Here is a 13,250-nt window from a genome sequence, read left to right as displayed (position 1 = left end):
GGCCGTGTACTTCCCTGGTGCAGCACAGTCACAATCAGTTATTGTTCTAATCATCTTCTTGACATCTGCCTTTCCCACCAAAGTGTAAGCCTTTGAGGCAATGACCTGATCTTGAACATATTTTTATTTACATTATCCAGCACAATGTCTGACCCATAGCTGCTGTTCAACTTGGTTTCTGGAAGGAATATACGAGAAAAGCATTATTTTTACTTAAGTTTAGAGATCAGCATGATACTCAGTGCTGAGTATCTCTTCAGCACACAAAAAATTCATAAGTATGACTTTTAAGCTTCTTTAATAACGATTTTAAGTAGTCTAGTTGAAAGGATGCATAAATTCACATCACCACACTTATTAAATCATGCCTGTGATTCTTTGGAATGCAGTATTCCAATAAATATTTTCTCTTACCACAGTTTCTTAACAGCCTAAGGGGCACAGCAGAGGTGTCAGAAACTAATTGTGCTCACAGGGTATTATTAGATAGAAAAAAAGGCCTCCTGTCTCTTGGGTTAATATTATTTTAGAAATACTTAATCCCCAGGCTGCTAAGCTAATTGTGGGGGAAAGGCTTATTATTAGTGATGAGAACAAAACATATGTTGCATGACTGGAAGAGATGATGGGCTATATAGGTCATGGATTCTATTTGACTAAATTACTGCTGAACCATTGCGTTGATGAGAGGCTGGGGCCAGTCTGGAAGTCAGGACGTTACCTCTTCTTTCCATCTGTGCAGTGAGAATGCATATCCTGGCTATTTGAAACCTCAAGCTCCTATATGAAGAGGCATTGTTAGATATGATTACCTTAGGCATCTTAGCTTTTCTGATATATTTAGTGTTTTAGCCTATGCTCCCAAGTGGAATGATTTATGCATAGAAAGCCAAACCAATTTATTTGAAATCTGAAAGCTCATCATCAGAAACAACATTTCTAGAGACTTCTTTCCCCAGGGCGGCGAGTAGCATCATGTCAGCCAGCCACCATGGTTCCCAACCAAAGCCCTGTGCAGCCGGTCGTGGTGGAAGGAGGCTGGACCGAACAGACACAAGAGGAAATTAAACTCATGGAATGTATAAGACATACAGAGGTATGTTCTTTAGGACTCAAGACATTAAAGACTCTGTCTCTATTATACGCTTTCAAAAGTACAGTATTGAATTTTAAAATTATGCCCATTAATATGTTCTCAACATCTGGTCAGTTATGACCATGTAGGCATATGCCAAGCCTTGAGTTGGCATTTGGAGAGCAGCTCTCTAAAAGACATCCAGCTCATAGGGAAGTCTGTTTTGTTTGAATGGAGACCAGAAATTATGACCTTAGCCAAGAAGAAAAAAAGGCCCAGTGGATATGTACAAAGGTGATTATAATAAGTGTATTCAAGTTGAACCTTATGGCTTCATTGCTCATCACTCCTAAGGGTATGTCTCAATGTGTAAAAAGAGCAAGGAGCAAAATACTAATTGCTATGGAGACATTCAGAAATGAGGAATTCAAAAAGCTGTTTCAACCCAATTGCTTAATTAGTCAGGATTGCTAGACATGAAAAAGGCGAGAAGAGAAAGGTCAGCTATTGAGAGAGGATTGGGGATAGAGATCTGGGAAAACTTTTTGCTTTGTGATGTTTTCATTAAAATGATATGTTCTTATTTAATAAGTTTCTCCAATCGTGATGTGTGTTCAATCTACATTGTGGGTGTGTGCCCAAGTCAAGCTTACTAGAGAAAAGAAATTGACATTGCTAGAAATAGTACTTGTTGCCAAATGAACAAGGATAAATCACTGACCAGGGAGTGAATGCAAAGCACTGAACTAGGACATGCTTGGAGTGGGATGAAAAGCTGCCTGGCTGGGATCTGGCAAAGTGTAAGGGTGGCTGCTGTGTTTGCAAAGACAGAGATTAAGGACTCAACAACAGTCCCGCAAATTCCCTTAAGCGTTTCTTGGTTAAAGGAAACGATGTTGTAACTCTAATCAAAAACTCATCTATTAGATGCAGAGAAATTTCTCAGTAGGAGAAATACCATGCAGAAGTCCAAAAACACATCTCTATTCATTACTTGAAATTATAAATGAAAATGAAGTGCTTTGCCAAAATGAGTACCTTGTTATTATCACTGCAATGATTATTATTGTCTTCAGTGATTCATTGAAGCAAGGGAAATTTACAAAAGACTCAGGGACAGGAAAGAGTAATGCACTTCCTAAAATTTTGCACGTAAACAATCATAAGATTCCTGTCTTTCGTCATGTTCTTCACACACACTAAACATGGCATTCTCTGGGCTTTCCTTGACAGGCACACCTTTCTGAAATCCAAGAACGGCAATCCAAGAGAAATTCTCCAACTGCAACTAAACACACAGCACTCAAGCAGAGCAGCCTGTATAAGCAACCCAACACAAAACGGGTCTGGGTTTATCTAAATGGATGCAGACCCGAAGATGGCACTTATGCCTGGGGCAAAAGCATTTCAGAGGTAAACCTGGTGTGAAAAGAGAAGGTTCGAATCCCAGTTCTGACATTTCTAGATTGTGGGGTCAGACAAATTACATCTCTAAACCTCATTTTCTCAACTGTACAATGGGAATAATACTTTCTTCACTGGATTGATATGATGATTTAATGGGCTTATACTAGTGAAAATGTGGGATCCAGTGCTGTCTGATCTATGTGTGACTCAGAATAGGACACTTGGCCAACAAGAACAGTGACAATTAAACCCACTGCAGCTCAAGAGTAAAATCTAAACTTTGGAATAATTTAAAATAGTTTTCCTGTTCTGTTTCAAACCCAGTTTACAAAAGAATGATTTTTTTTCCCACAGGATTGTCAGGTATTATTCTGTAGGGAAAGCAGTAGTATTCACTAGAGAAAAATTATCATAGTTTTCCTACCCAGAGTCCTGGAACTGCAGCCAGCTTTTCACTTAGCAAAGGTAAATTATTGACTAAGAAAATGATGAAAAGCAGTTTATTTATTGTTTGCAATATCAAGGATATAATTCTTAAGTTTGACATTTTGTCTTAGTCTTTAAAAACTTTAGGCACATAAATGGATTTTGGTAGACTTTTTAAAAGTCTTAACTGTTTCAGTGGTATCTCAAAAAGTTGTTTGGTTTTTTAATTTTGTGAAATGTTTTTATAAATTGTGGGGGGGACAAGAGAAAGTCTCATAAAGGTGAGATATTGGTAGGGGTGGAGGGAAAACACACTGGTGCAATAGACTGGCCTGGAGGAGTTCAAGTAGGTTGCCAAGGGCACCTGGAGTAGTAGGCGCATCTCCGCATCGCATCTCTGAAGAGTTCTGCCCCTGAAAGTGGTCTAGACTCAGAGTGTCCCAGAGACCATTCCGGTTCGACAGGGACTTTGAATAAGATCTTGGAAGCAATCACATCTCAGAAGGGGACAACCAATTTTCTATACTTGAGAAAGGAGATTAAAAAAACAAGTAAGGACACTTCATATATGTAGGGGAAAAAATAAAATGGATTTTAAAAAGAGAATGAAAACTTTTTCAGGAGAGAACATTCTAGAATAGGCTCTATAACAAAGCTGAAATGTTTCTTCCATGTTGATTTCAATGAAAATCTCAATTTGTATTGTAATTGCTAAGTCTTAAAATGCACCAATCCATTGCAACTAGAACTGATACATTAGTGAGGGAAAATGAAATAATTAATAAACAGACCAAGGGTAGAAAAGGGACCATAGGATTAAAGATAGCCTATCAGACTCAGGAAGGCAAAAACTTATAATAACTTCTACATAAATATCATATATATGGTGGAGGAATGACTTTTTGGCTTGTGACTCCTATGTAGCATATAAAATTCACTTCATAAATATTATTCCATGATCATGCAATTTTTTATGAACTTTGTACATGAAGGGCTAGATGCTGTAAGGTATTATTCTAACTTATGAATGTGAAAAGATTTTGAAAACTTTATAATGCAGTATAATTCACAGGTTAATTCAATAGTGGTGGCAGCAGTACGAGGAATAAAATAACACATCTATGCTCACATTAAATTAATATTTCAAGTTGGCAAAGCATTGAAAATGTATCAAGATTTACTTGGGTGTGTAGAGAAACAGGCACTCCTATTGACAGAAGTACAACTTTTGGAGGACAACATGGCCATGCATAAGAAAACTAGAGGCCTGATGCATGAAAATTCATGCAAGAGTAGGTCTTCCTTCCCCCAGCTGCTGAAACCAGCTTCCCTCAGGCACCCGGGACCCAGGCTTCCCTCCTCCAGCTGCTAGCAGGCACCCAGAATCCTAGCCCTAACCGGTTTGGCTTAGCAGATAGAGCGTTGGCCTGTGGACTGAAGGGTCCCAGGTTCGATTCCAGTCAAGGGCATGTACCTTGGTTGCAGGCACATACTCAGTGAGGAGTGTGCAGGAGGCAGCTGATCAATGTTTCTCTTTCATAGATGTTTCTAACTCTATCCCTCTCCCTTCCTCTCTGTGAAAAATCAATAAAATATATATTTTTTTTTAAAAAAGAACCCTGGCTGGCTTCCCTCAGGCCCCAGCTTCATCAGGAAGGATGTCCGGAAGACATCTGGTCTAATTAGCATATCACCCTTTTATTATTATAGATGTACTTCTGAACTTTATCCCAAGAATATTTTCACAAATTTATGCAAGGGTTGTTTAGTAAGAATATATATCACAGTTATTTATAATACAGATGGATTCAAAATAATTTAAACACTCATAAACAGAGAGTTGCTTAAATGAATTATAGTACATAGGATCAAATATTATAACTAAAAATCAACTTTAGAAAAAATAATGACAATAAATATGTTTAAGATATGCTAAGTGAAAGAAGCAAAATCTACAGCATGTGGAGTTGAATTCTATATACATACATGAATACCTCTAGGAAAACAGACTGGGAGGATTTTATTTTGAGAAGTATTTCCTGGATGGTCTTATTATTGGTGACCTAATAAAGTTGGTATTATTTTCTTGTGTGTTTTTCTATGTGTTCCATATTTTGTTGTGATGAACATAGATTGTCTTTGTGAGAGAAATATGTTTGCTAATGGAGCTAGCATTCTTTTTGGAGAAGTACTAACAGCAGGTGACATGGTCAATCAGTAGTGCAGGTAGAGGTTCAATAGTTCAGAGAAAGGAACACTGCCCATCTGGGATGAAGGAGAGGCTCCGAGAGGAATTATCGACACTGTTGATGGAACTTGAGAAATGGACAAGATTCAGTATCTTAGGCAGAAAAAGTAGTAACAAGGATGAGAGGTACCACACACAAAGATATGGGTGTTAGAATGCATAAATCATATTAGATAGATGGTCCTTAAACTGACATGTAGGGAGAGATACATACAACTGGAGAGATTGTTTAAAAGCATACGGTGGATCCCACATACTATCTGTATTAGTCTACTTGGATTGCCATAACAAAATACTACCACAGATGGGAGTGGGAGGAATTAAACAGAAATTTATTTCTCAGGGCTCTGGAGGCTGAGAAGTTTGAGATCAGGCTGGCAACAGGGTTGGATTATGACAAGGCCTCTCTTTCTGGCTTGCAAACAACCACCTTCTCCCTGCTGTGTGTCCTCACAGAGCCTTACCTCTGTTCAGGCATGGAGAGGAGAGAGAAAAGCTCTAGCATCTCTTCTTCCTCTCATAAGGTCACAGTTCTGTGGGATTAGTGCCCCACCCTTATGACCTCAGTTAACCATAATTACCTGCTTAAAGGCCCTTTCTCCAAATATAGTCACATTGTGGGTTAGGGCTTCAACTTATGAGTTTAGAGGATGACACAATTCAGTCCATCACACTACCCCCAACTAAAGTGCTTGAACCACTAGTTGTCTCTGAATAAGGAAATGATATAATGAAAGCAATATTTTGGGGAGATTAATGTGGCTTAATAGAAAGATAATTAGGAGATGCCTAGAAAGTTTTTGGCATGTTGTTTCTCTTTTGCTTTATTTTTTTATAATGTTTTTATTGATTTTTAGGAGAGGGCAAGGGTGTGAGATAGATGGAAACATCAATGAGAGAGAAATATCATCGATCAGCTGCCTCCTACATGCCCCCTACTGGGGATCAAGCCAGTAGGGGGCATGTAGGATCAGCAGTTGAGTGTTGGTTCATGGGTCAACACTCAACTGCTGAGCCACACTGGCCCAGCCTTTTGCTTTATTTATTTATTTTTAAGTTATTTCTTATTGCTTTCCTTTTCTTTTCCATGTCCTTTATTCTTGTTTTTAGGCTCCTGCCTAAGGTTCTCTGTGATCAGTTGGAAATGTGTCATCTCAGGCTATCAGGCTGTCAAGAATACTTCTACAGAGGGGACTTGTGTGTAAAACAAATACACAATGGGAAAAGTTGGGCTCAGATTGCCCTGGGGGAATCTGGCTAATGTCATCAATTCCAGAGAAGCTAAAAGTTTCAGTGGTTGGCACTTTTGCCAGAAGAATGAGGAACAGGACACATTTCAAAGAGCTTCACTCTACACTCTGTAATGAAGCCCCTAGACAGTATTTGAATCCCATCTAATGCAGGCTTTTCCTCAACTTGTTTCACTGCTGTGGCCATTCTGGGTGATTTAACCACATCCTTCCTACCCACTCTTTGAACATTGCTAAAGCAGCTCTCATCTCCAACTGCTTTAGGCTCATCTGTCATCCATGCACCAAGGTGGCTTCCTCACCGGATTACTGGCTCTTTCTTCAGGGCCGACATCTTTGTCTGATTTATGATTGCTCAGACCCCTCCTTCTATCGACCGGAAGCATTCATCTTCTCCCATTCCTGCAACATCTCTCCTATTCTACAGAATCTCAAAGTCAGTGTGTTCTCTCTTGGCCAGCGACAGTGCTGAATGTATGAGTGGAAGCTGAAAGAATGAGAAACAGCTCCCTTTGATTTGTAGGGGCAAGTACCTCTTGCCCACAGGGAATATGCAATAGTTCAATGATGCCCATGGGCCCCACCCTGAGAAGATCAGGTCTAGGAAAATTAAACTCACAAAATAGATTGTGGGAGAGAAATGATGCATAGAACATTGTTCCTTTGTTCTGAGCTTTTGTTATGGCAGAAATTACAAACATTAAAGGTCATATGCTGACTAGATATTTTAGGATTTAATTTTGTTGAAAATACTTTATTTTCAATTTTATTTTTTAAAAGAGTTTTGTAAACTCAATAGATTTGTCTCATGTAAACAGATCTTTGTGAAAACCAAATGAAATAGTGATATATTTAATTCATATTTTGCACTTGGTATATGTTTTTCTTAAATAATGTTCATTTCTCTGATTAGAGGGAAACATAGCCTCTATAGAATTGTGACATTTTAGTAGTAAAGTAGTAAAAAATATAAGCAGTACCTTTATGTGGGATCTTTTCAAGCATCACAAGTTTCTTCCAGAGATCTACCAATACATATTTCTAGGACACCACTAGAGCAGAAAAAAAAAAAAAAAATGAGTAACTTCTATGAATTGAAGTATGTACCCTTAACATTTTTATCTTGAGGCCTTACAATGTGACTATATCTGAAGGGAGAATTTTAAGAGGCAGTGGAGGTTAAATAATGTTTTAAGGGTGGAGCCCTAATCTGATAGGATTTGTGGCCTTATCAGAAGAGGAAAAGAGATATTTCTCTCTTCTCCTACTGTGTGAGGACACAAGAGAGCAGCTGTCTGCAAAGCCAGGGAGAGAGCTCTCACCAGAAAGTGAGTCAGCCAGCCAGCACCTGGATCTTGGACTTCCCTGCCTCCAGAACTGTGAGAATTAAATTTGGACCATGTAAGGCACTCAGTATATGGCATTTGAAGTGAAGTTTTTGGTTCTCTGAATAAAATTCTGTTTTCTAATTATAAAACAGTATATAGACATTGTATTAAAATTAGAAAAAGAAAAGGCACCCAGAAGGAAATGAAAATTCTGTCAAAAAACAAAAATCACCAAAGTTATTATAATTTTAGTAGATATATTTATGTGGTACTATAGTGTCATAATTTTTTTGTCATTGTGATCATAGTAGATCAAAGGGCATACACAATTTTGCAATCTGTATTATTCACCTAAAACATTATTGTGACTTTTTATCCATACAATTTAATTATTTTCAATTATGTTCTGTCAAATAGATGGATTGTTATTTATTCATCCTATTTTCTGTTGTTTGCCATTTAAGTTGTTTTTAAATTTTTGCGATTACAAAACATACTCCAATGAACACATTTATATGTAAATCATTTGGTAATTAGAATTGTTTGCTTTTCTTTTCCTTGCCCATGTCCCTTTTTGGTAATGTTTTACATTTACTTATTTTTTTTTTATGAAAACTTATCTTAAGATGTTTAATTTGTTTATTTTTCTGACCATTTTTGTAGAAGTCGAATTGTGTTCTAGTTGTCTTACTGCCTAATATTAGTCATGTATGGCTTTCCCATAGTGAAGGAATTTACTTCATTCAGTTCTTAATCTGAAATGTATGTAATATGGTTTTGACTTTTTGTGTACATGAGAATATCTTTTGTTTTCTATAGCCAAAAGTCATAATTTAGCTGGATATTGAAATTTTATGTTAAAAATCTTTTCCCCTAAAAACTTCATAGACTGCTTTATTTTCTTAGGAACTCATTGTTGCAGAAAACAGGTCTAAACATAATTGAATTTCCCCCCATGTCTGAAATTCATACTTTCCACCCAGTTATATTTAAATTAACTTTGACTTATTAACTTTGACTTATCCTGCATTAACCTATTTGATCTGAAGACATGGCCTGTTTGGGACAGGAAATTTTTCTTCTATTTTTTTGATGATCAAGTTTAATTTATTCTGGATTCTTCTCTAGTAGCCCTGACGTTCCTCATTGTTCAAGCACTTGAGTGAACTTCGTATGTCTTTCTCCCCATCTCCTTTTATACCTCTTTCTAACAATTATAAGTAAAACGAGTGTTCAAATCAGGACACTTTTCCCTTAAAAGAGTTGAATCTTTAATACTTAACTATGTTGTGACAATCCACCTTCCAATGCTAAGTGTGTACCTTGGTGTCTCAGCTGCTAGATGACTGCTCGGCTCGTCTGAAGATGGCCCGCCCAGCCAGCACCCTGTACACCCCCGGGGGAGAGCTGATTCTGTCCTGGGACCAAATAGAGCGAGACATGGTCATCTGTGTGTCCACAGGACATGGCTTTGTAACCCAAAAAGGTATGATGACAGTTTCTTTCCATCAAGTTTCCAAAGAATTAAATCATTCAGTATTTTCTTCCAAGAACTCCTCCTCTACACTGTTCTATTCCATGTTACTAAAGTTAAATGTATAAACTTATGACACTGTTTGCTCTAAAGAATTCAGAGTTAAAAAAAAAATCACAATTCTGTTAGTCTTGTGCCTTTTCCAAGGGGCTTATTTGCAGGGATTCTCAAGGGCCTAATTTGAAGGTATTTCCTTAGTGCTAGTATGAACCCTCAGGAAAGTGAGGCTCCATTGTCTTCCTACTTTTCAAATTATTTAAAACTTAGTGTTTGCTTAATAACAACTATTTGGTTTGCAGATTTCCTTTCTTTTTAAAAAATATTTTTTTATTGATTTCAGAGAGGAAGGGAGAGGGAGAGAGATAGAAACAAGCATCAATGATGAGAGAGAATCATTGATCAGCTGCCTCCTGCACACCCCACACTGGGGATCGAGTCTGCAACCTGGGCATGTGTCCCAACTGGAATCGAACCATGACCTCCTGGTTCATAGGTCAATGCTCAACCACTGAGCCACGCCAGCTGGGTAGATTTCCTTTCTTTAGTAAAAAGTAAATATATACTCATTTAATCATTTTGTCTGTTTTCTGATAATTTTCTTTCATAAATAATAGTGGAAAAGAACATGTATTTGTTTTTAAACCAATTGTTGTCCTTTATCTTATTTATCCTGAGGAATTTAAAGCCCTTTTTGGTAGGTAAGCATAGATCAGCAAAAACATCATTTTTAGAAAATTCTGAAGAGCATTGCTATCACTCTAAAGACATTAAAAGAATAGGAAGTGAATTATCTGGTTTTCTAAAGTAATAAAGCTAGATTGTTTCTTTTAAAAGGTCACCATAAAATGATTATTACTATGTTATATATAAGGTACATAAACCAAAAACTTTCCAACTGTCATAATTAGTTCTTTACATTTAGTCATGAAAGAACAAAGCATAGGAATGAAGACTAAAAAGTAGGGAAACAGGAATTTATTGGGACGACCAGAACTGTTTGGGGCATGCTACAACTATTCCTCTAGCACCTTCCTGTACAAAGGAAGAGGCTCCAATATTGTATTCTTTTTATTCTATTGTCCCTGTCACTCACCATTACCCAACACCCCCGCTCCTGCAGACCCTCATGATGTGGTTCCTTGGAAGAATATGCCAATCATTGGGGTTCTTATCATTGGTATTAGTTGACAGTCTGTGTGTTCCCAAAGTGCATAGCCTATAAAAGAAACCCTTCCGGGTTTCTTTCCTGAAAGAGTTTTCAATCTAAGTATGTAAACACACTTGAAATATTACAACACAATTGAATAGTAGGAGGTACTTACCAAGTCCCTTCATTATTTACTGGTATGCTTAATCTTTCATACTCTTGGTTTGGCCTTCTGTCGTCTGGACCTCAGCCTCCTGGCCTCACTGTGTTCATTGGACCTCTCTGATAAATAAACCTAAGAATGCTGCAGTCAACCTAGCCAAAGGGTATCCAAAATACAGTGAGAAATGTAGGCTGCTTTCCCAGAGGCAGGCTCATTACCAATAAAAACTGTGAAGGGAAGAGAGAAAATTGGAAATGCAAATATCACTCTCCCTACAACTTCCCTCTCTGTTGGCTCTGTGAACCTGTGACTAGGTTGTGTGGACAAACGTTTGTTTTTGCATCTTCAATTTTGTAAGCACGTGGATTACTATGATGTGAAAGTTGATTCTTTTTTATGAAAGTGGGTCCCCATAGTACCTGCGTATGGTTAGTGGTTTTCTGCAATTGTCTGAATTCTTTCCAGTAAGTGATACGTGTCCTAAAAAACCTGATTGATAACAGACTTTTAATTTAATTGCACTTTAGAAACTTAGTTTACCATATGAGTGCTATCTCGTTGTTTTTTTTCTGAAAGAATTAAGTTAGAAATAATTATTTATAGAAATCTAAATATTCAGAATGTTTTAAAAGAGAGAGAAAGGCTACTAGCATGTATATACTTATAAAAGGACATTTAATTAATTAAAAACTTCATCCATAATTTTTCTGTGGCTTCTTGGCTTATGTGTAGTAGAAAATAAGACAGCCTAGGAGTTTCAAAACTAATACTTTATAATAACTTATTTTGTGTACTACAATGTAAAAAACATTTAGCACGTGGAAGTTAGTCATCAAAAAATCACATTGGGTTTTTGGCAAAACAAGTCAGATGCCTTTAGAATGGTTTCTTTCATACATACCCCTGACAAAATTAAAAGAGTGCTTTATGCCATTTGCCATGAGATCTGAACTACTCTCACTGCTGTGTTTACCATCTTCTCAGTGGGTTCAATTTTTAGACCACTCCTAGGTTAGCTTTCAGTTCAGGCGTTATAACATGCCTGGAAGGAAGCCCTCTCCAGCAGCTGCCATTGTGTAGAAATCCCAAGAATGTTAACACATATGTGATGTGATAAGAAGTCAAGTGTGTAGTGAGAGTCCGGCATGGAATGAAGGATTTCTGAGGAAACTTCAGTGTTTCATTACCCTGGACTTTTAATTATTTTCCATTAATGCCTTGACTTGCCTCTCAAAATATTTTTTTAACAGAGTTAAAACAACTGATGGAGGTCAGAGCCAGTTATGCCAGAATCCGAAGGCAGCAGGGCCCTGAAGCCACAGACATCGTGGTGTCTCCACCCGAGAAGCTGCAGTCTCTGGTACATCGACTCGATTTCTAGCAGAGCCATCATATTTTGTGCTGTATTTTGCCTGTGTAGCCTATATATGTGTACTAATATACTTGCTTTGATGTGATTATTATTCATCCTTTTTAATTTTTTAATCCTTACCCAAGAATATGTTTTTATTGAGAGAGAGAGAGAGAGAGAGACAGAGAGAGACAGAGAGAGACAGAGAGAGACAGAGAGAGAGAGACATTGATGTGAGAGAGAAACATCAATTGGTTGCCTCCTGTAGGTGCCTGGACCAGGTATGGAACCCACAACCTAGGTGTGTGCCCTGACCAAGAATCGAATGCATAAACTTTTGGTGTAGGGATGACACTACAATCAACTGAAACACCCAGTCAGGGCCATCCCCCGCCCTTTTTTTATCTTTATTGTTGAAAGTATTACAGATATTCCCTTTTTTCCCCATTGACACCCTCCACCCCCACACCCCCTCCTGCATTATTGTCTGTGTCCATGGGTTATGCATGTATGCATAAAAGTTCTCTGGCTAATCTCTTCCCACCCCTCCCCATCCATCCTTTTTAATTTTATGCTGTCTCTCTCTTTAAAAAGCTATTACCTTTACATATTATGTAGAGCAGTATTTGAGTCCTCAAACCTATTCCTGGAAAGGGAACAGAACTAGACAAAGTAATGCCAGTAAAATAACTATGTTAAGTATATTTTCTTCCAGGAAAAAGAAAGAAGACTACTAGTTACTATTGAAAAATAACTTAGTGGTGTCAAGTTATATTTATATTTAAATAATAAAATAGACTCTTTGACCACCTACCATTAAATTTGACCCAGACTGACATTTTTTCTGGCTCAGCCACCATATTTTCCAAATCTCCATGTTAAAATCCTGTATTTACTGAATGAAAAGAAAATGGCTGGTAGCCACTGAATGCCACGTCATGAGTCAATCTTTCCTCCTCCAATTTCCCCTGGGTTTGGCCTGTAGGAACAGTGTAGGACTATATAGGGCACGGCTCGATGTTGTGCACAAAAGTGAAGCTGTATAGTTGCAGACATAAGCTCAGTAACCAAAAGTCATGGGCTGTGTCCTTGATACAGAAACTCTGGGAGAGGGTACATGCACTATTTGAAGAAAAAGTCATGGAATGATTTTTATTTTTTTTTAATAGCAGGGTCAAGGAAAATTCTTAGCAATCTTAGGTGTCAGTTCCTTCCTGCGTTGATGAAAGAATCATTTTTTAAAAATAGCAGTGACAAATCAGAGTTTGGTTTCCGGTCTGGGTAGAACATTTCCAGAGAAATGCTCTTTTTCGCTCTCTTC

General features: G+C 37.7%; 1 protein-coding gene across 1 annotated transcript in view; it reads left to right on the top strand.

Annotated features, from left to right (window-relative positions):
• DCDC1 (doublecortin domain containing 1) overlaps positions 1-11,989 on the top strand; it is a 333,377-nt gene extending 321,388 nt beyond the window's left edge. Inside the window, exons 35-38 of the mRNA XM_059711140.1 lie at positions 960-1,096; positions 2,309-2,488; positions 9,070-9,220; positions 11,829-11,989. Coding sequence (XP_059567123.1) covers positions 960-1,096; positions 2,309-2,488; positions 9,070-9,220; positions 11,829-11,959 — 599 coding nt within the window. The 3' untranslated portion in view covers positions 11,960-11,989. The remainder of the gene's footprint in view (positions 1-959; positions 1,097-2,308; positions 2,489-9,069; positions 9,221-11,828) is intronic.
• Positions 11,990-13,250: the final 1,261 nt, after the last annotated feature.

The sequence above is a fragment of the Myotis daubentonii genome, chromosome 9, assembly GCF_963259705.1.
Source record: "Myotis daubentonii chromosome 9, mMyoDau2.1, whole genome shotgun sequence".
Classification (NCBI taxonomy): Eukaryota; Metazoa; Chordata; class Mammalia; order Chiroptera; family Vespertilionidae; genus Myotis; species Myotis daubentonii.
This window is presented reverse-complemented; position numbering and strand designations above follow the sequence as displayed.